This window comes from Trachurus trachurus (assembly GCF_905171665.1).
Source record: "Trachurus trachurus genome assembly, chromosome: 1".
NCBI lineage: Eukaryota > Metazoa > Chordata > Actinopteri > Carangiformes > Carangidae > Trachurus > Trachurus trachurus.
Genome location: NC_139891.1, coordinates 12,757,951 through 12,779,876, shown reverse-complemented (window position 1 = coordinate 12,779,876; position 21,926 = coordinate 12,757,951). Strand labels below are relative to the sequence as shown.

Here is a 21,926-nt window from a genome sequence, read left to right as displayed (position 1 = left end):
TTGGATGGCAGTTTACTGTAGGGATTATTTATCTGTCTTATTATCATTACACATCACAGTCAGGCTTCAAGAGGCTCAAATGCTGAAGTCAATGTACAGTACATGTGTGTTGCCCTAAGCAAAGAAAAAGAGAAAATGAATCCAGCCACCAAACAGAAAACACAAAATTCCACCTAATTTTAGTTAACTTGCACTTATTAGGTCAGAAAATTATCATATCTGACATGATGGTTGTGGAAGTGCTTTTGTATTTCATGTTTAATTATCTTTATGTTTTTCAACAGTTAGTAATGTATGTCCAGGAGAGGGCCTGGGAGCTTCCAGATCAGATGACCCACATTTTTTACTAGCAGTATACCCTCTTAGTCATCATAAGCCCCTGCTGAGTTGTGACAGACGAGACACTTCATTCAATCAGACATGCCCCGAAATATTCCTTTTTTGTATTACCTCGATCAAACAATAATGTGGTCACTAAGAAACAATGGCATTAGCTATTACCATAACATTTTGTGGAAGAATTGCACACATACAGATATGACAGATTACAGTCACTTAAGATACAATGTGGAGGCTTTTCCAGCATTTCTAGCTTTTCCAAAAGCCATTTGTGTAGCTCCATCTTCAAAGCACCAGCATCAGCATTCAGCTGTATTTATTGAACCATAGTCTAATCTGAATCTCACCTCCAGTGGTCAAACTGTTAGTTATTGTGACACCATCATCTTCTACCTTCAACATATTTTAAGTATTTGGCCTTTTCTTGTTGAATATCACTGAGCCATATTATAGTTTGACAGAATTAACATCAGTTTTGATTTTGAAGGTGTTTCTTTTTACAGAAGATAAAGGAGGTAATCTCTCTTTTAAAGACTTTTTTTTATATAGGGATATATTCTGATTTGAAATGGCGTACATTCAAATCAGTCATTATGTGTTGGTTCATCGTCATACTGTCATGGTTGGGTTGGTCACATGATCACAGAGCCATCATTAATGTTATTAGTGAAAGTAGTTAACAAGATTTTTGCACACTGGTGATCTCATCTGTTTTGTACAGAGTGAAACACACAGCGTTAGTCAGCTGTGCGAATTTTTAACAAACAGGTTTTAGTTCGCCAGATGAACATTATACTTTCTCTTTTCACCCCAGGTGGCCGAGCGTGCTCTGCTTCTGGTTTCCAGCAGCAATGTCACAGAGGAGTGGGCAGGAGGACCCGGAGCGGTACCTCTTTGTGGACCGGGCGGTGGTCTATAATCCAGCCGCCCAGGCTGACTGGACTGCCAAGAGACTAGTATGGATTCCGTCAGAACGCAATGGCTTTGAGGCTGCCAGCGTTCGTGAAGAGCGTGGAGATGAAGTGGTGGTGGAGCTGGCAGAGAACGGGAAGAAGGCTGTTGTCAACAAGGATGACATCCAGAAGATGAACCCACCAAAATTCAGCAAAGTAGAGGATATGGCTGAACTGACCTGCCTGAATGAGGCATCTGTGCTTTACAACCTCAAAGACCGCTACTACTCTGGTCTCATCTATGTGAGTATTTCATAAGAGGTGCACTCACATCTAAAAATGCTCGAAGATCTTTCACATTCTAGAGAAACTAACTTAAAGCAACTACAAATAACTTTTAACTGGATATGCAAAAGTCTCTCGTTTCTGCTGATGTCTCTGTATGACCTACAACAGCAAATGAGGCCATCGGTGGGAGGATAAGCTATTTCTTAATGGTGTAACTCTATACCTTCGGGAGGCAGTGGTAGGGTCGGTCCACCGGACGAAATGATTTACGGCACTCAGACCAGAGATGGCACACGCGAGCCAGAAGCGTCTTTACATCAATACGCGCTAGAGCTCATAGGAAATGCAGTCTTCATTCTGGCAAAACACTACTGCTTTTGTCCTCAGGGGCTGCCAAAATCAACACAAAATGAACGTTCTTTGAAGATGCTTTAAGGTCAAGAAAAATATAATTTCATAGTTTAATTCTAGTGATATATCCCTCTTGTCATTTTAAGACATAATAAAAACAAGGCTGTTGAATAGTAAATGTCACACAGAGAGATTAACTCACAAACAGTCACACTTGACCAAGTGATCAATAAGAGCTAAGAGGTAATTTTGGAGAACTTGTGGTATGTGCAGGTGCATCCATCTTACTGGCTGTAAAGATTAAGAGGAGTAGCAGCAACAAAGTGTGGCGTCACACCTCCTTAGTAAGGAGGAGTCCATATATCCAGTCCCTTCTCTGTCCCAGTAACGTGTGTGAATTGGTGGTGGTTATCGGCAAATCCAGCACCAGAAAGAAAGAATTTTACTATATTCATTGCTTGTTTTTTTAGATTATTTGTCCACTTCATGTACCCAGCATGCTTGTTAAACAAGCCTTACAATTGTAATGAAAACGGCTAACATATCCATAGCATTTTATATATGAGTCTCTGAAATTTCCTTCACTGTAGAAGCCATCATGTCCTACATAAGATGCAGATTTCCCCTGTGATTATGCCCCACTTAGTGACATGCATTCCTGGAATAGCCCAGACATAGAGCTTGTGGGGCTCTCGAGACCTGAGGAGGAGGCAGGGGCCGAGGGTTCACACTTAGAGGCCCAGTCTCAAAGACAGAAATGAATTTGCTAATCTGGATTTTTAGATGTTTACAATTTTGACACTGGGCATGAAATCATTTCAGACTGAGGGGTTAGGGCTGAGATTGTCTGAAATCATTTGCATCTTTTACTGTAGGTCATGATTCATTAGCTGTTCCAGTTTTTTAGGTTATAGTGATTTAAAGATTAAGTTAAAAGTATTTTTGTGGTTTTCTGCATTGGCGAGCCAGATGGATGTTTGGAAACGTTGCAGATGAAGTCATGGCATTTGAAAGTTTAATGAAGACGCTATGTATTCTTTGCGTCGATGAGGCATGATTACGTCAGTGTCATCATCCAGCAGGCCTGCCAAACCACAGGGCATTATGTCCCTCAGTGGAATAGCTAAAGGAAATAATCCACTGATTGAATCCACACAAACTGAATCCAAGCGGCTTGGATTCAGTTTTCCTTTTTGATAGTTATGTTTTGTGCACTTTACCTACTGCATATTATTTAACCAAAGTTAATAATTTACTATATTTCCCCATGGCCTTTACGAGCTCACATAATGATCTTATGGTCACTTTCTGTGAGCATTTTTTTATTGACAAAAGAAATTGTGATTAAAACTTCCCAGAGCCCAAGGTGACTTTTACTTGTTCTATGCAACTAACAGTCCAAACCTCTTAAAGATATTTGATTCACTTTTGCAGAAGGCATTGAAGACCAGCTATTCACATACAGTATAAGTAATTATGATAATTGAATAATCGGTTTGAGTAGTTTTTTAAGAAAAAAAAAGTCAAAATTCTCTGATTTCAGCTTCTTAAATGTGAATATTTCTGGTTTCTTTGTTCCTTTATGACAATAAACTGAGTATCTCTTTGGTTTGTGGACAAAACAAGAGATTTGAGGACGTCATCTTGTAGTCTGGGAAACACAGCATTCTTTAACATTTTATTGACCAAACAACTAATTGATTTATCGTTTAAATAATCGACAGATTAAAAAAAGCCTGCATATCGGTATCGGTTATAATCAGAAATCGGAAATTAAGTGCTGGACAACATCGGCATATTGGATATCGGCAAATTTCCAATATCGGATTCGGACATCCCTAGTAGCAAATATACAGCAGCTACAGTAAGGGGAAAAATGCGGACAAAGTAAAACCTGGAAGTGTTTGCAGCAAAATAAAAAAAAATAGTATGGATTACATTAGAAGCTGATGTTAAGTTCATGAAAGCCATCCTGTTGATGTCATCATGATGGGGGATGTGAAGTCCGTGCGATGTGTAGTAGTGTCAGCTCTGCCATGTGGTCACTGTCTGCTGATGGCTCACTGCCAAGAGTCTGTTTGGTCTGTTTGTATCTCCTGAGACCAGAGGCGGTTTGTCATATTACAGGAATAATGACCTTCACATGACCATGACCTGACTTCACAAGAATTGTCAAAGTTTTTTTTAATTTTTTTTTATTCATTTATTAATTTCTTTGTAGCTCTTCACAAAAGTTATTAACTGGTTCCAAATTCTGCACGACCTGTGAAATAAAAAACTCAGGATACAGTGTGACCTCTTGTTTTAGCATTTTTCCAGCATGAGCTACAACAGTATTGTCATGAAGCTCACTTTTATTCAGTCTAATCAAAATTCAGCCCAAGTATTGTAATTTTTGTATTTTCAGAGGGCTTACAATGGAAAAGGAAGTGACCCCAGCCTCATCCCTCAGCTCAGGGTGGCTTGTGCTGAGTCACACTGTAACCAAACTATCTTAACAGAGTTCTTTGTGTTCTCTGATAAGCAACAGCTGTCTGCTCAAATAACTGATTTTTTTTCCACTTTTGCTGTCAAAAACTGTTATTAACAGTCAATCTATGCCAGCTTTTTTATGTTTTTGCTGTTCTGTGCGGAAAGAGACATGCTTTTGTTCTGATTTCATTTGCACGCATGTTTTCTTTATCATGATTTTTCCTCAAAGCTAAAGTGTGACGCTAATGACTTTTAAGGACATGAATTTTTAAGAGCTTTGACTATAATGCATGAAGATCTCTGCTGCCTTTGCATTCCTGACTCTGCGTGTTTTCCTGTTCTGATTTTGAGGATTGTGTGTGACCTTTTAAGTCAGAGCAACATAGCCTAGCCCTGACTTAACCTACTTTGGGACTCTCATCCACACAGAAGCCAGTGGATAGAAATGTAATAATCATAATACAATCAAATGGTATCAACTAGAGAAATAGAAACTTTAGAAATGTGTAAGTCAGTGACTGCGTTTACATGCACTTCAGTACCCCGATTTCAATCGGGTTTTTTAAGTACCCCGATTATTGATCAAATTCGGGGTATGGTGTTTACATGAAGTTAGAGAACCCCGGTTATTCAGTATCCCTGTATACATGATAAATACAGTATCCCGGTTTCTGATTACTGCGTCTTACGTGCGTATGTGTGTTTCATTCATCTTTATTATTTACAACAGGGAGCGCAACTACTAGGAAATATGTAGGTCCGAAAATTTACAAATTAAAAATGCTGCCATGTTATATAACTTAATAAAAGAAAGGTAAATTCAATGCAGACTGATCGGTCCATTGTAAAACATGCTTTTATTGATGTAAAAGTGGTGATTTCTGTACACGTTAGGCGACAGAGCCTCCAGGCAGCGCTGCTCCTCCAATACACACATGAAGCTTCACTTTTCATTCAAACAAACTAAGGCAACTGCCACAATTATTAGATTTCATCAATGAGACCAGCATTTATCTCCTAAAAAGAATATAACCAGCCGGCAGTAAACATCTAAAAACCTACGGGTAAGTTAATCAGCGATTGTCTTCTCTCCCGAGGTGACGGAGTAGTCTGGCCGGTGAGCACGTCAGGAGACGGGGCTGCTGCCTCTGTGATGTCCAGCTCACACAGGTGGAGCTTCACTCCTCCGAAAAACGTCGTAGCAAACTTGTAAACAGCCGTCATGTGGATAAACCGACCGCACATTGGGGATCTAAACAGTTACTTTCTCGCATGAAAAAAACAAACAAAAAAAACATAATAGTCTCCTCGTCGCTCCAGAATGCACGCTTGTTGTCGCCGCCATTTTGTACGTAACGTATCTATGGTAACGGTTACGTCAGCTGGCTGAGCAGCTTTCAGATATCGGGGTACTGTGTTTACATGCTCCAGTATCCTGATTTCTTTCGGAGTTCTCCGGGCAGCAAAATCGGGTTTCTCAAAATCGGGATATGAGCTTATCCCGATTTCTGGAATCGGGAAATGGTGTTTACATGCGCAAACACAAATTCGGGGTACTTAAAAAACCCGATTGAAATCGGGGTACTGAAGTGCATGTAAACGCAGTCATTGAAATTTCAATAGATAGACTACACCACACTTCCATATATAGTCCCATATCATGCTGCTGATTATTGTGTGTTACAAAATATGGTTCAACCTAGTGGCTGAGGAGAAAGGAGGACACGATATAGTGATGTCACTGTGATGTTTATTGAATGAAAGCCTCTATATGGTCATCCTTTGTTACATTGTTGGTGCAGAGTGTACATCCTGAGGAGGATGAGTGGCAGCTCCAGGCTGAGAGCTTCTTGTGAGTGCCTGTATCAGGATGCTATTTCTCTGTTCATTAAGTCTGCCTCTGGTAGTAGAACTGCTCTGTTTATTCAAAACTCAAACCTTGACAAGACCATTTCTATTGATATCCTCAAACCGGGGCCGGTGGCAGCGATGACTGTAGCCTCTGGGGGGCCTGCTCAACCCACTGAGTTATATGCTGCCCCAAGTTTTTTTTGTTTTAATGAACATTGTGATAATGTTGTGAGTCAGCTGAGGAGAAGTTTCTAACACAGGTGCTTCACTGGTTCCTATTCACATTTAGACCATGATGTTGTGTAATGTCATGTCATCAGTAGACTAATGGTAGTTATAACTCCGTTTTTATGGTCAGGGTCAGGGTTATGAGTAAAAGGAGAAGTGCCATTTTTTTTTACAACCTGGACCTTATTTCTGGCATAAAATAGGGTTGTTTACTCATATAACTTGGGAGTCCTTTATACGATATAGATCCATTTGAGAGCCACGTATATCCATATAGTGGGAGTGATCGGGGCACAGAAATGCAGCCTTTAAATAACGCATTATCTGCTGCCAAACTCGTTCATTTCACCGATATTTTGTTATGATTCGCTTGTGCTATTCCACACAAAAAAACAGCAACTACCATCTACTCGCGGAGATGCAGCGGTTTGTTGTTCTCTAGACAGCTGTTCCTCTCGCTGCCTTCGCATCCTCCTTTCAAAGAGCTCCTCATCCTTATACTCTGGCTCTAAACGGTAAGGACGTCCATTCAAAGTCGTCGTCCACAACCTCAAAATCTAACAAATATTCAGTCATATTGTACAAAACTAGCAGTAGCAAATTCCAGGTAAACAAGCTGACCATCACAAAAAAAAGGCTGACTGTCACAGAGTGAATGAACCTTTTTTTTTTTTTTAACTAATTGCTTTATTAACAATCATATGTAGAACAATACTGTTTAGACAGGGGTATTACGGTTATAAAAATGTTATACACAAAAAGGCAGAGTGAACGGGTCTTGCTGCGGCTGCACACGGCACTCAGAGATGACATAATCCAGTTCAGAGGTTAATCTGCAGACCCCGGGTGACGATAACAGTCAACTCCGGTCTCAGGCTGTAACGTTTACACGGAAATGATCTGAACAGAAAATGCAAAAGTGGCATTCCGTTCTCACTTTTAATTTCGCATTTAGACGAGCGTTTTTGGGGTGGAAATCTGCGTGCATACGGTGACGCAAAAGTCTGTGGAATTCAATGTTGTATGCACGCCTATGTATTCTTCTCCTTCTTCTTGATTTCTGGCAGGCTGTACGCCGGCCATCGTAATGCTGCCCTCCGTGCCCTCCACAGGTAATAGCAATCGGCGCAGACGTTTTGTGTTTTCACCCTTAACATGGCGGAGCATTTTCAAGATTTCCACTCTGGAGGGTGGTTTTCAAGCCCCCAAAACGCCGTCGCCGTCTAAACGAAAGGCACATCCGATGAAATATTTTGCCGTTTTCATCCACGACCGCGAGCATTGTCGTGTAAACAGGGCATCAAAGGGGAATAGCACAAGCAAATCATAACAAAATATTGGTGAAGTTTCGCGCCAGATAATGCGTTATTTAGAGGATGCATTCTCAGTGCCCTGATCACTACCACTATATGGATATACGCAGCTCTCGAACTGATCTAAATACCGTCCGAAGGACTCCTAATGACACCAAAGTTACAGTATATGGGTGAGTAAACGACCGTATTTTATGCCAGAAATAAAGGCCCAGGTTGTAAAAAACGGCACTTCTCCTTTAAAAGACTCTGTTCCAACACCATACTCACTTGTGTATACATTAGCAGAACTGTACTGTTTGAAGGAGGCACATGATGTTTACACTGAAATTACTCAGATCACTTTTTTCCATCTTCCTTATTGCAATGGTTGTTCCATGTTGCATCTGCTCCTCTCAGCTGTCACAGCCATTTGAATCTATGTTGGCTCCCTCTCATAAGCACCAAAAAGCAAAGTAATGAAAGTTTTTTTTTCTTCCAATTGCTGTTAAGTGTTGTAAAGACTAGCTCATGGTTTAGCAAAAGCAGACGTGCTTTGTATTTTCTGAGTTGCAGTTAGCTAAATTTTCCGTTTTGGGCCAGTGAACTTCCTCATTTACTTGGGTAAGAGGTTAAGATATCTGCTTAGTGCTATGGTTTTTATGGTTTAAAATAGGGATGGGCATTTCGAATAATTTACTAATCGAGTAACCTAACCTGCTGTTACCCGGGTAACCGATTACTGTAATAAAATAAATAAATAAAATGACGTCATGTCTGATGGACAGAGCTCAGCCGGTGCATTAATGCGCTCTGTCCGTCAGACAGTCGCATTACTGACACACAGCGTCGTCAGACTAAATATCAGGTGGGTAATAAGAGTAGAGATGGAGTTGAAGATGCTCATACGGGGCAGATGTGCATCTTTATGCCGGGGAATAAAGGCGCTGCTGCATGCGATCTGAGCGCAGCGCATTTATGCCGCGGCGCCTCGGAGGAGGAGAAAACTTTTTTTTTTTTTTAAATCATTAGCGGTGCTTATTTATTAGTCCAGACTTCATTTTGGTGCCTTCGGTCCTCTCTGCCTCGCATCGTTTCAGGAAATAACTGGGAAGGTTTCAGAATGTTTGTAAACTGAAAGCAGATTTTCTAACAGACTTGATGACACCTGTCGTCTCCCTCCCGACGGTTTACGCCGAGGGAACCACGACAGATTATTGTAAAAGGTTTGAAAGTCCGAGGCTCGATCCAAAAACACTTTTACACAGCAGAAAATCACGTTGCTTGATCCGAAACTGTTTAACACTACAAAAAGCCGAACCACGGCATGATAATGTAGTTTGATCCGACACTAGACTGTTGCTCTAACGTGACGTTTTTTTAATCCTACGTTAACCGGATAATACATTCATAACCGAGTAGCAGATTGCCTACTCGGGTACCCGGGTACTCGGGTAACCGTGCACATCCCTAGTTTAAAAGACATTTAAAGTCCAGTCATCCCAGTTATGTCAGAATGGAGAGCATTGATTCATGCAGTAGCAGGACCCCTTTTCCCATTGAGAGGGGCCCTGTTGCTAAGCACTGCCTTGTCCACAGACGTTTATTTGGACATTTCCGGAGAGAGTTGGGATGCCTTTCAACTGTGTCAGGGTTCTCATCAGTTGACCATAGTTTCTCTGGGTAGCCGGCTCATTTATGAGCTCAAAATAACCTGCATTCAGTATTCAAGCCATCAGTGGATATTGACTGACTAGATGTTCCTGTGTGCAAACATTGCATTTTAAGAGAGGGAGCACACCACAGCACACTGGCTGTGTCTTGGTATGCCTGGTTGTCTGGCTTCCAGCCTCCTTGCCCTCAAAGCACCACTAATCCCCCAAATGCCTTCTGGGGTCCACCGTCAAGGACAGCCAGCTGAGTCATCCCTCACCCCATTGCATGTGGCCCATGCTGGGTCAGGGGCACTGATCTGTCTGCCTGGCGCTGTGCCCACCATAGGGGGCCTGGGACAGGGTTATTCTGACTGCAGCCCCACAGTACATCCTGCAAACTGTGCTTGATGTTTCTGGTCAGTGCCAGTTAGCAAGGCGTAAGAAAATTGATCAATGTAAGAGTCCACTGACAAATACCAACTGGTGATGACAGAGTAACAAATACATTATATGACCAGGTTACAACACAGAGCTGTTTCTAAAGCATCTGTGCACATGGTAGAGATTGAGGAGGGGGCTTGATGGCCATCTGGTGATCTTGAATCCACCCTCAACTCACAGGCTACAAACAAATATCCGCCACCACTATGACTATATGAAATTGGGCATTTCTGCAGGTTATTCTTTAACCCGTTTTAGTCATTATCAGCAGTTTGTGGATTAAATTTAAATCTGTAAAAAAAAAAAAAAAAAAAAAAAAAAAAAGCTTGATTTGGAGCAATTCTTTGAAATTATTATTTTATAGGACTTGAAACTGACACATCTTGTAACTCTGGGTGAATTCAGGTCAATTATAATAGACAGAGAATTGAGCTCAATCGGACTGTGTGATTGCGTTGTTTAATCATGTTTTCCTGAAATGTGTGATTGTATTTTATTTGAGTCTTGTGTGATGTGCAACTGAGCTGCTGTGTGCTGCCGTCTTGACCAGGTCACTCTTGGAAAAGAGGTTTTAAATCTCAATGAGTTTTTTTACCTGGTTAAATAAAGGAGATTGATTGATTGATTGATTGATTGATTGATTGATTGATTGATTGATTGATTGATTGATTGATTGATTGATTGATTGATATTAAGCTCTGTGCATGATTAAAAATAACTTAATTTCTTTTTGTTTAGCCAAAGGAAACTTTTCTCTGTTTTTATTGATAAAATCCTACTTTGTATGTGACCGCATAGAGGTGGTGGTATTCTGACTTTGTCACTGGTTTCAAATTCTGCCACAACATGGAATTTGCAATACTGTCAGTACTAGTATAAAAGACAGACACACTTTTTAGTTTAAGTTCAACATGCATTTTGGTTTTAGCATACATTCAAGGGAGATCTTTCTCCCACAACACCGGATGAACATACTGTGTCACACTGGTTGTGCCCAAGCAACGGGCTCATTCAGTTTTTGCTGACACTGCAGAATATTATCATGTTGCATATCATTGAAGTCATGGGAACCCAGCGGCTGCAGTTATCTGGGTTGAGTGGCGCAGTTTTTCTCTGGCGACTTTCAGTTTCTTCAAATATGTGAGTTGCTTTCAGTACAAAAAACTCCTGACATTATAAAACACAAGTAAACTTGAAAAAACATATGATTGGTCAAATCAGGTTGCTCAGTGGTGGAGTTAACTGCATACAGTTTACTCAAAACAGCAGCATTCAGATGCGTTTCTCTCACTCAGTCACTCAAAAACCATTCTGTTTCCACAGCATGCTTTGGTCATGTCACCACTCTTCCAATTCAACTACCCAGTTAGCTGGCCCTGGGCCCCCAGAAGCCCACTGGCCACCACAGACAAAATGATTAAAAGAATGTGGCTTTGCAGCCCAGTCAAGAGCAGAGACCAGAAAGGTGGAAAAAGAGTTAAGAAAACGGTGAAAAGGAAAGGAGAGCAGATGGAAAATTGGGACCGTTTATGGATGAGAGAAAGTTTTCATTGGCAGATGATCAAGATTTTTGATCTCAGTTGATAGCCTATGTGATTCAGAAAACCCTAATCCAGTAGTGTCTACTGTTTACTGTTTATCCCTTTAGTTCATGGAGTCCTCACGGAGCAGCAGACATGTAAAGGATTAACCCTGTCCTCGGCTGTCTGACTATGAATATGCTGCTGTGAATTAAAATCACCACTCCTTCAATCTCAGTTTTGATGTCAGTCAGTGGCTGTGGTGGTGAAATTTGCACCAGTTTAAAAGTAGTAGCAAAGGAGATGGGGAATTGCCACATACTGTATTAGGAGGATAAGTGAGTGGAGGAAGAATCTTAAATGCAGACTGTGGGAAAGTAGGTATGTGGCAGCAACCTGCAGCGATGCCGTGATCCATGAATTAGTCCTCTAATGGCTTTTTAGCTTTGAGCATCCACTTTTTATGTTTTATGTTTCGTTCATGAACATGCACTGTCCCACCTCAAATAAATTGAATTGATTGATTCTACAGTGATATATCGCTATGCAAAGGGCGTACTCCACCAACTATTGTGATGTGATAGTGTTTTGGTAGTAGGCTAACTAATAAACTAATACATTGTAAAATTGAATCTTAATTTGTTAACATCACCTCTGTTCAGTAAAAACCACACCGATTGCTCTTTGCTCCAAGTTCCTCAAATGTGATTCTGCTCCCATGGCGCCGCATTACAGAGATCCTTTTGTGTTTGTTCACTGTCCATTTCATGCTCCATGTAATCAATGCATATGCCATATACATACTAGAAAGTAGCAACTGTAACAGCAGTGACATAAGGACTCTGTGATGAATTAATAGTCATCCGTGTTGTCTTCTCTTTTTCTAGACATACTCTGGTCTCTTCTGCGTGGTCATAAATCCTTACAAAAACCTGCCCATCTACTCGGAGAACATCATTGAGATGTACAGGGGCAAAAAAAGGCATGAAATGCCCCCTCACATCTACGCCATCTCAGAGTCTGCATACAGATGCATGCTACAAGGTAAGTCACAACAATGTCAAAATTATATTTTAACATATATATTTTACAACATATTTTGTTACACACACACACACACACACACACACACACACACACACACACACACACACACACACACACACACACACACACACACACACACATACACACACACACACACACACACACACACACACACATACAGTATATACAGTACATATGTATGTATATATATATATACACAGTATGTGTGTGTGTGTAACGAAATATATAGGTACTTCAACAAGTTTGTTTTCCCACTTGACCTTGTCACCACCATTTTCTAGCATTGTCCACTTATTGACTTATTGTTAGCCTTTCCCTGGCACTTTTGCGTTTTTATTTTTTGACCAAAACTGGTGGCAAAAGCCTTTCGGCAGCAGCACATGCCATGTTACATTAGTTTTATGCTGGAAACAGCAGCCATCACAGTGTTGTGAATATCAACTAGTGTTCATGTGTTCAGCTGCAAGTGAGGGGAGGGGCCGCATGCCTTCCTGTCTGCAGCGGTGCTGTGTGAAGGTGCGTGCAAACTAAAGAAAGCAAAGAAGCCACTACTGGTATTGAGTCCAATGCCAATGAGTATCTCATCTCATTTTTGATATCAAATTAGTGTCTGAGTATCTTTATTTCTCAGAAATCCCTTAAAATCATTGAATGTCACAGACGACTTATTTGAACATCAATCTCATTTAATTTAGGCTGCCGACTATTAAGGGCCGATTGTTTTAATCTTGGATTATCTGTGTTACAGTGTCTGGGTTTGTTGTTGTGTCAGCGTTCATGCTGAACATTTATTTAGAAGGTGTGCAAGCATCCAGTAATGTTTTACATCCAACAGATATTTATACCAGCTCTACCACACAAACACTTTGTTATAACGTGATAGCACATTTATGTCTTAATCCAGTAATCTGAGAAATGCAGAGAACAAGGGCCCCAAAAGCAAACATATACAAATGTAACTAGTGTAATATTTGCCCTGAAATGTTTTGTAGATCTTCTTCGGTTACATATAATATTTGTGTTGTATCTTCTGTATATGAGTGCAAGTTGCAATGCAATGCATTCACAGCTTGACGCTGCAGTCACGTGTGGCACTCAGTCTGCCTCAGTTGTCACATTTATTCAATCTGAATTCATTTAGGGACATAAAATCTTGGAAGTGAGGGCGCTCCATGGTGGATGAGGTCTTCAAACATCCTTGCCTGTTGTTGGCAAGCTACCAGGCTCTATGAGCAGTGACTGACTGGGATCAGACCAGCAAGAACAGAGAGGGTGACCCCATTGCTCTCCACAATAGGCCCTTTGTGTGATTGTGAGGGCCGACCAGTGGGGGTGGTGACAAACTGGACAGTCCCATCAGTGCTTTTAGGCTTTGCTTTTCCCATGTTGGTACACAGAGCGAACTTTTGGAAGTGTCAACAAGTAAACTTATGATATCTTGGTCTGTTTTAAACTGAAACTGCAGTAAATCATTGGCAGCAGTCACATTAAATTAGAATTTAAATGCATTGCTTTCTTATTTCTATACTTTGTAAACTTTACGCTAAAGATGCTTGTAGCAGCGTTGAATCACATTGTCTCTGCAGTCTATGACGTTGATCCACGGGAGAACATTTTCAGTAGTAGCGTGACGTCGCTGTAGTTGTTGTTGAACTCTGCCAGCTTGTTACTTTGTCCAGCTAGTTTCTTGCCATCACCTCCTCCTCTTCTTTTCACACCCTCTGTTCTCAACACACTACGCGTTTCTACATGGATGATCATGGATGGCCATGGGGGTAGGGCTGGACAACCCTGTCAGTTAGTGATGTTTTCATTGCAACATATTTGTGCATTTTCTTGCTTTGTTTAATTTGAATGAAGCAATGACCTCTGCCCTCAAGCTTCTCAAACTGCTGCCTTCGTTTACTGTACATCTTTGAGAGCGCAGGGCTGACCTGTCATTTTTAATGCATTACTACAACCCATTTCTGGGCCCATCAGAATTAACAGGGTTGTGGTTGAAAAGGAGGTTTGTAGGTTGGAGATTAGTGGTAGCCAGCTGTTGTTCAGCCGTGGCCCTGAGCATTTCAGCAACCTGGTTGATATAAACACATATCCAGCTGTATAGATTAGCACTGGTGTTTTTGTTTCTTGATTGTTAAATTACCAGTGAGCTCTCTCCTATCACCCTGTTGTGATTTTCACAATGTGAATATAATTCTCTGGATGAAATGTCGTACGTAGGGACGAGGACTGTTATGGTGCGTTCAAGGAAACTCGTATTTTTCCAACCTGTGACGTCGTACCAGTTCGATCTGGTACATAGACTGTACAAAAAGACGTACTGGTACGATTTCACGGGTCGGAAGTTACGAGTGGCCGTTATAGTGACTTTCACCGGTAAAACAGGCCGGAAAAACACGAGTGGGTTGCCTGGAACGCTACAAAGTCGTAAGTTGTGACTTGAAGCTGTAATTTATGATTTCAAAATCCTGCCTGGAACGCAGCATTAGCGAAAACGACCGGATCACTCACTTCTGCTTTAAGCAAATCAATTGCCTGGCAAATGAAAACACTTCAAAATCTAGGATTGCCAAAAAGTATTCTTGGTCTAATTAATCTATTAATTGATTAGTCAATTACTGGAAAATGTCAATAATTTTGATAAATTTATCATTTATCAGTCAGTTATTGACATCCACAGTTTTTATCTTATTTGTATTTTTATCAATTATATATTAGTGTTTCTCTTACTATTGTGCAGGTTTGGCCAACGGCCAGGCCTATGACACCCCCTGCCAGGCCAACGACAGGCCCAAAAAGATTTTTCATTATAGATTCCAGCACCCCACTGCTGCCAGATTATGAGATTAGGGGAAACACTGTTGTACATAATTTGGTTTTGCTGTAATAATTGATCAAAGCAAGTGATGCTGCTATTATTATTTTTCAGTAACATTATTCTATAAATTGTAAAAATGCTCGTCAGATTAACAAAAAATTAGAATAATCATTAGTTGCAGTGCAGTCCATTACAAACAAAGATATCAAATGGAGAACTATCTGACTCTCCCATCCCAATCTTAGTCTCCCTGATTTCAGATTGATTTGTTAAATTTCAGTGATTACAACCACTTCCACTATCATTTTTAGACTTTTTTAGTGTCAATTGCCAGCCGACCAAGAAAGAACATAAGGGGCAAATAATTTGTTGCCTCTAATGTAGGACCTTTACACCTTGTACAGATGGGCGAATCATATTTACAGCCGACGGGTGTCTAAACCTGGCGGGGTTCTGTTAATTACTGCAACATTGCTGTGAAGCCAGTCAGCGCTCAGTTTGGGAGGTTAAATGAGGTGTTACCTAACAAAGACAGGGTGTGTAAGTAGACCTCTAGAACTTGCTGCACATCTGTCAGTGATTAGAGGTCCAGATACTTTACATAACTGCCCTCACTGCTCGACTGACGTGAACTCACTGACGTACAAGGAACTAATTTTATCATATCTGGAAATGTGTAGTTAGGAAATGCTGATGTACGCTTGAATGAAAACATGTGTCAGAGGAAACGGTCATGTCAGCAGTAGTGATGGATTCCAAAAGTAGACATACCTCAGCAGCACTGCAAGTGTCCCTAGGTGTGGTTGTGAATCAGGGTCTTTGTTCAGCGGAAAAGGAGAAAGACCCCCTTCTCAAGTCGCTCCCTGGTGTTTAATCAGGGCATTAGGTCAAGTCCAGCAAGATCCATCTGGGCTCAGTGAAGATTTTCCCAAAGCAGAGGTCTTTCATTTCTCCCCTAGTGGTACAATTTATCAACAATGAACAAAGTGCTCCTCACCTCACATGTCAGCACCATTAATGATATTAAGATCATGAAGAATGTAAAGTATGTGAGCTGTACAGTGTAACCTGTACTGTCAGGAATGTGTGATAAACTGGGCTTGGGAATGTTTATAATGGAGCAGTGTACACTCTCCACGGACACCGGTCCACCTGGCACCAATAAGGTCCATAGCAAACAATAATGGCTTTGATGGCCTTTTGAACTAAGGCTTAATACCAGACTCTTTCAACCTCAAACCTCCATTGCAAACCACAGCAGACACAGGACATTTTTGCTTATCTTTTGAAAAGGGCAATCCACCCAACACTTTTCTACAAGGAGATAGATAATAAGCTGTGGCTGGGACACAGATTTACAGTCACAGAAGCTATTGTTCTTTTTCTTTGAAACAGAGCTCTATTTTTTCTCCAGAACAACTAGAACAGATGTGGTTGTGGACAGTGAAACCGTTCAGTTAGTAACAAGAGGAGCACTCGTGTTTCATTTGTAAGAGATTGCAATAAAGCTAAGCTAGTAGAGCTGGAGCTGCAACTATTGCTTAAATGTTTTTTCTCTGTCCTTTAAATCAGGCTATTGGACAGGAACTAAGGCGACCAGAAAATGACTGCAAAATACAAGTGTGTCTGCTCTGTGCTACTGAATTCAAGGGGATCTAACCCCTTACCTTAGCATACAGTACCTTACCATACTGCCTCAGTGTTGTCAACCACAATGAAAAATCCTGTGGTCTTGGTTTACATGTGGGCAAATCTAATGGTTTTTCTCATTTTTCCTTCTTAAAAAGAAAATAGTAATATTTTATAATACAGTATTTTGAGCTAAAGTACACTTACTCTGCTCGTTCCTCTTCTTGTTCACTTCATGTATATTAAATATGACCCTCTTTGTGTCCTGTATTCTGCTTTCCACTCTAGCTAGCACTAGCTGTCTTCACTGATTGATTTTGCACCTGACATAGATATTAGGTACAGACTGCCTGAATGATTTCCATCAGTTCATTTTGCATAAATACCTTGGATTAAGAATCAAAATTCTGTCGTCAGTGTTCCTCAAACACAGTTAATCTTCCTATCTGATTTCAGAATTTTCCTTCTCAGAAATGCTCTTCATGAGAAACCAAATACTCTGGATCTGCACTGCGTTGTTTCCATTTGTAGATCCTCAACTGAAGCATCAACCGCAGTTACAGCCACACTGGAGCTCTTTGACATCAAAGCCCTCATAAGCATTCATTACCTTGACTTTTACAACCATATTGACATGTTCTGTACTGTAGTTTCTGTCAGGGACTAGCCTTGTCCCTTTTTGACCAACCACTGATTTTCTTTAAAATAGTAAGTTGAGAGTCAAGTACGTCACTAAAAACCTGACTAAAGCCTTATTTTGATTGGCTCAAAAGACGGACAGATTTGACAGAGCAGTATAATTGCTCCGAGGTGTTAAACAAATTGACAATCACATCTGCGTCATGAGATTGCTTTTTTTCAACGCAAGTAAAGACATTATCCAGTTCTTCAACATCAGCAGTAATTCATATTTCTTTTTTGATGTTATAGTTGAGATTCATGTCAACACTCTTGTTCTATACAAGTGTGAACAAAAAAACCCTTACTGATGTCTTCCTTACTCTGCTGTTGGTTTTTATGCACTTGTCAATGTGAGACAACTGGGCTGGACTCTTCTGCCTTTATATCCTATATACTGTAGATTTGTAACAATCCACATTTCACAGAAGAACACCACCCCAAACTTAGGCTGTGTCTGAAATCACTCACTCATTCACTACTCCCTACTCCCTATATAGAACTCACTGGTCAAATGAAAAAACACTTTCATACACTACTCAATCGCACAAAATTACGTATTACGTCGCATAATTAAAATGTTCCAGATCAATGCCGACTGCAATAACCGCGATCCGTGACCGTAATGCATGATTGGATATCTTGCTTTGGTTAGTGACCATCGGACGTCCACTACATTTTGTGGTGAATTTGAGTGCACTATAGTGAATATCAATCATCACTAAACATTCAGACACCACTACAAAACGGTGTAGTCACTATAGTGCACTAGTGAGTAGTGAGTGATTTCAGACACAACCCTTGTCAGAACAGAAGTGTAATTACTCATTGAAAATTCATGAAATCATGACGTACTGTGTTGTTTGACGTACATCTCCAATATCTTTACAGTTCATTAATGATTGTAATTAGAATTTAGTTTTGCATTCAGAAGAAGAAAGGAGAAAGGACAAGAAGCTGTGGACAGTCCCATATAGTGCTCAAGAAGAGACGAGGGATGAGGGCTTTTTACAGTTATTTTTACCCTGAACATTCAGCCAGTCTGTCCCTCTGTTTACTCCATGGTGCTTTTGTGGAGGTTTTTGTCCTGCTGCAACACTAAAATAACAGCTAGATCAGCGTGCAGGTCTGGTTTCTAGGTGAGTGTTTGCACTTTATTCCCACTCCTAAATACAGGCATTAGCCATCAGTGGTAGACACTGGCCCAAGCCCAGCATGCCACAGCTTCACAATGAGCTCACTGTCGTGAGCTGAGATCAGTCCCCCCCCACTTTCCCTCTCTCCTTACAGGGAGAAACACCACATGCAGAGCTGCTGTGTTTATGTCAAAGCCACAAAACCTCCTCAAATTTTTCACTGTCACAATTTTGTTAAACCATTGACGCTGACCCTCTCTATCTGAGGACTAATTTCAACAACATCTGTATAGCCCGTGGCAGAGCCATTGTATTAATCTGATCTGACAACTTTTTTCCTGTTCATAAGATTTGAATCCAGTACTAATGATGATATTCAAAGTTCTTAGTTTTCCCTTAAACTAATAATATTATACATCCTGGGGGAATGTTCACTGCCCTCAGACATAATGGAGTCATGTGAAGCTGGCAAAAGCATTACCAATCATGCAAAACCCACAAAACAGTCCTTATGACCATCAAGTAATGTTACAGAAATAACAGCCCTTGTTTGGGTAGTTCTCATCCACACAGACTAAGATGTGTTCTGCCAGTAATCGGCGCTTTACAGTCTGGAAAGGCTGTTATGGGTGCAGCCATGCTGCAAAGCTGGCGAATGGCATTGAGCAGTCTCACAATGAGTAGATCATATCTTTCCACTGTGTCTGCAGCCAGTCTGATAAAGAAGACACAGGCTTTCTGAGTGCTGTTGTGTTTGTGTGTGATTCAGATAGGGATGTGAATGTGAAGACGTGTTGAAGAGGTAGGGCTAATGGAGGATTGCATGTGTTCTGTCATGCATGGAGCGGCAATTGACGTCATTACATTTAAAGTGCTGTTGCTTTGGTGTGTGCTCTTGCATGCACATGTGCGAGGTCAGTCCCTCTTGTTTAATATACTTAACTGCAGGAAGCGCCTGTTCGAAGTCAGGAAAAGCCAGGTTTGTCCCTAATAAGCCATCCAGCTGTGTCCTCGGTCAGATAACCTTCCATCATTTTACCCCAAAGGAACACAGTCAGCACTTCACTCCGGGAAACCTTCACCTCTGGCAGAACAGTCCAGCCCAGGTCATAGCTTGTGTGACATGAGCTGAAATATTCACAGCACGACTTAAACATACTGTAGCCGTTCCCAATCTTTTTTGCGATTAAGCGATGGTCAATGTGATGTGTCAACAGCTTAACTACTAGAGTGTCTGTCTTTGGTTGTGTTAATTCATCTATTTAAGACGCCTAAAGTATCAAAAGTGACCAGCATTTCACAATAAAAGAAAAGTTGTTTTGTGCGACAAATTGTCCTCTAACTCCTAAGGTTTATATGACTCCCTGGACGGTTCACAGCCCACCAGAATATGTAGTAGATCTAAGTGTTTCTGCATGTTTTTAAGTAGTCTGGAAGCCTGAATATGAAATGAGTGTCCTAATTCCTCCTTCACGAGAAGATCAGAGAGCCATCAGAATTACAACACTGAACTAAATTGGTACTGTCATGGATTAGACTCCAGCATTCTGCTAAAATGTGATCTGCTGCTCCATGTGGTTAAATGATCAGGCCTTTCATTCAGCTACCTCAACCACTGTGTTTCAGTCATGGATATTACATTATCCTGTTGCGCAAATGTGAGAGGAACCTACAGTGAATTTTCTCTTTTCTGCTATAACAATTTCTTAGGAAACGATCATTCTTCAGAATAATATTTTTTTTTTTAAATGCTGGCCTCTTTGGCTGCTGCTGCAGAATTGACTTGTTCAGTTATAAAGCTGTATTTAAATTCAGATAAGATGTGAATTCCCTTGAGTTACTGATGGCGTACCTCCCCCAAGTCAATCTACTAAGCCAGCTTGCCAATCACCAGCTACTGGTAACTCCTTCAATTATCTAACATGCAGACTTGGCAGTACAGATACAGTATTAATGGCCTGTGAGCTCAGCCCCCTTGATGAGTAGGCACTTGCTCATCAAATAGAAATACAGGAAACAGGCTTGGCTGAAATTAAATGGGAGTACTACTGTATGTGCAGGGGTTTCCGCCTCCAACATGCTTTCAGAGACAAACTACAAGTATAATGTTGGTGTTTTTTCCGTTAAAGGATAAATTGATTGGATTTTAATACATCTTGTGGTAGTATGATCATAAATTAATGATTCAAGATGATACTGGGATTTTATATCTAATTCCAATGAAAAGAGTTACATACTTCACTAAATCATAACTTAACTGCTGTTCCTATTAATCAAATCGTACACACAGGAGGCAGTGTCAAGACAAGTCCAAGTTTTAGCTCTGAATGAACAGTGTAGAATCAGCAATCGTTTGCTGCAGAGAGTCTGATGACTTTTATCTAATCTTTGGACTTCTTGCTGCTTAGCCAGCCATGTGACTGACCAGGAGGCCTGATCCATGGTGGGGTGGGTCTGAGTGTGAGCACTGATGAGAGGACAAAGAACTGTTTTCCCATGACATCAACACTATTTTCCCCAATAGGGCTTTTAGAAGACTATGAAGTGCCTCACTCTGAGTTCACAACGTGCACCACTGTGATACCCCAAAGATTTATGGAGACGCATTAGATGTTACCGTATATTTTATAACCACATGACCACAGGGCAAATATTGCCATCACCACAGCACACAATAACATTTTCAGTAACACTATTTGTGACATTATACTAAAGGCCTTTGTACACTGAGTCCGTTTTTTTGTGTCCAAAATTGCCGCACGTTAAAAAATAAATTCGACCTCATGTTGTGTCGATCATGCTTATACACCGACTCCGAAACTTTCGTCCGTCATTAAGTTTTCGGAACAGATTCGATTTTCTGTGTTTTTCGCATCCGAAAATGCTTTCTGACCACTCACATCAGCGTTTTGAGGCTGTTAACAGCTGCCTGTCTGTGTGTAAGTGTGTGTGTACCTGTGTACCAGTGTGCCGGCCGCTGTTCAGAATCACGGAAATTGGTCGTCTTCTTTTTAATGTGTGGCTTCAGGAGAGTTAATAATCTATGAAACTGGACCACTGACATCCTAAAATAAACTGTTGAAGTGATCATGATAATTCTGCTGCTCATTTACAAGCAGGTCCCCTCACTATTGATGTCCACTATTGATGGACACAATATTTTCTTTTACTCTTTTTATTTCTCGACAAGTGAGAGGACCACAAAGTCATCCTCACTGCATGACGACTTTTGTCTCCCTTTCTTACGTTTGGACCAGAATATAA

The 21,926-nt window shown here is 40.8% G+C and overlaps 1 protein-coding gene across 4 annotated transcripts in view; it reads left to right on the top strand.

Annotated features, from left to right (window-relative positions):
- Positions 1–1,190: 1,190 nt before the first annotated feature.
- myh10 (myosin, heavy chain 10, non-muscle) overlaps positions 1,191–21,926 on the top strand; it is a gene marked incomplete at both ends in the record, with an annotated part of 52,707 nt that continues 31,971 nt past the window's right edge. For all 4 annotated transcript variants that reach the window (XM_083996006.1, XM_083996005.1, XM_083996003.1 and 1 more), the window contains 2 exons: positions 1,191–1,535; positions 12,218–12,374. In XM_083996006.1, coding sequence (XP_083852132.1) covers positions 1,191–1,535; positions 12,218–12,374 — 502 coding nt within the window. The remainder of the gene's footprint in view (positions 1,536–12,217; positions 12,375–21,926) is intronic.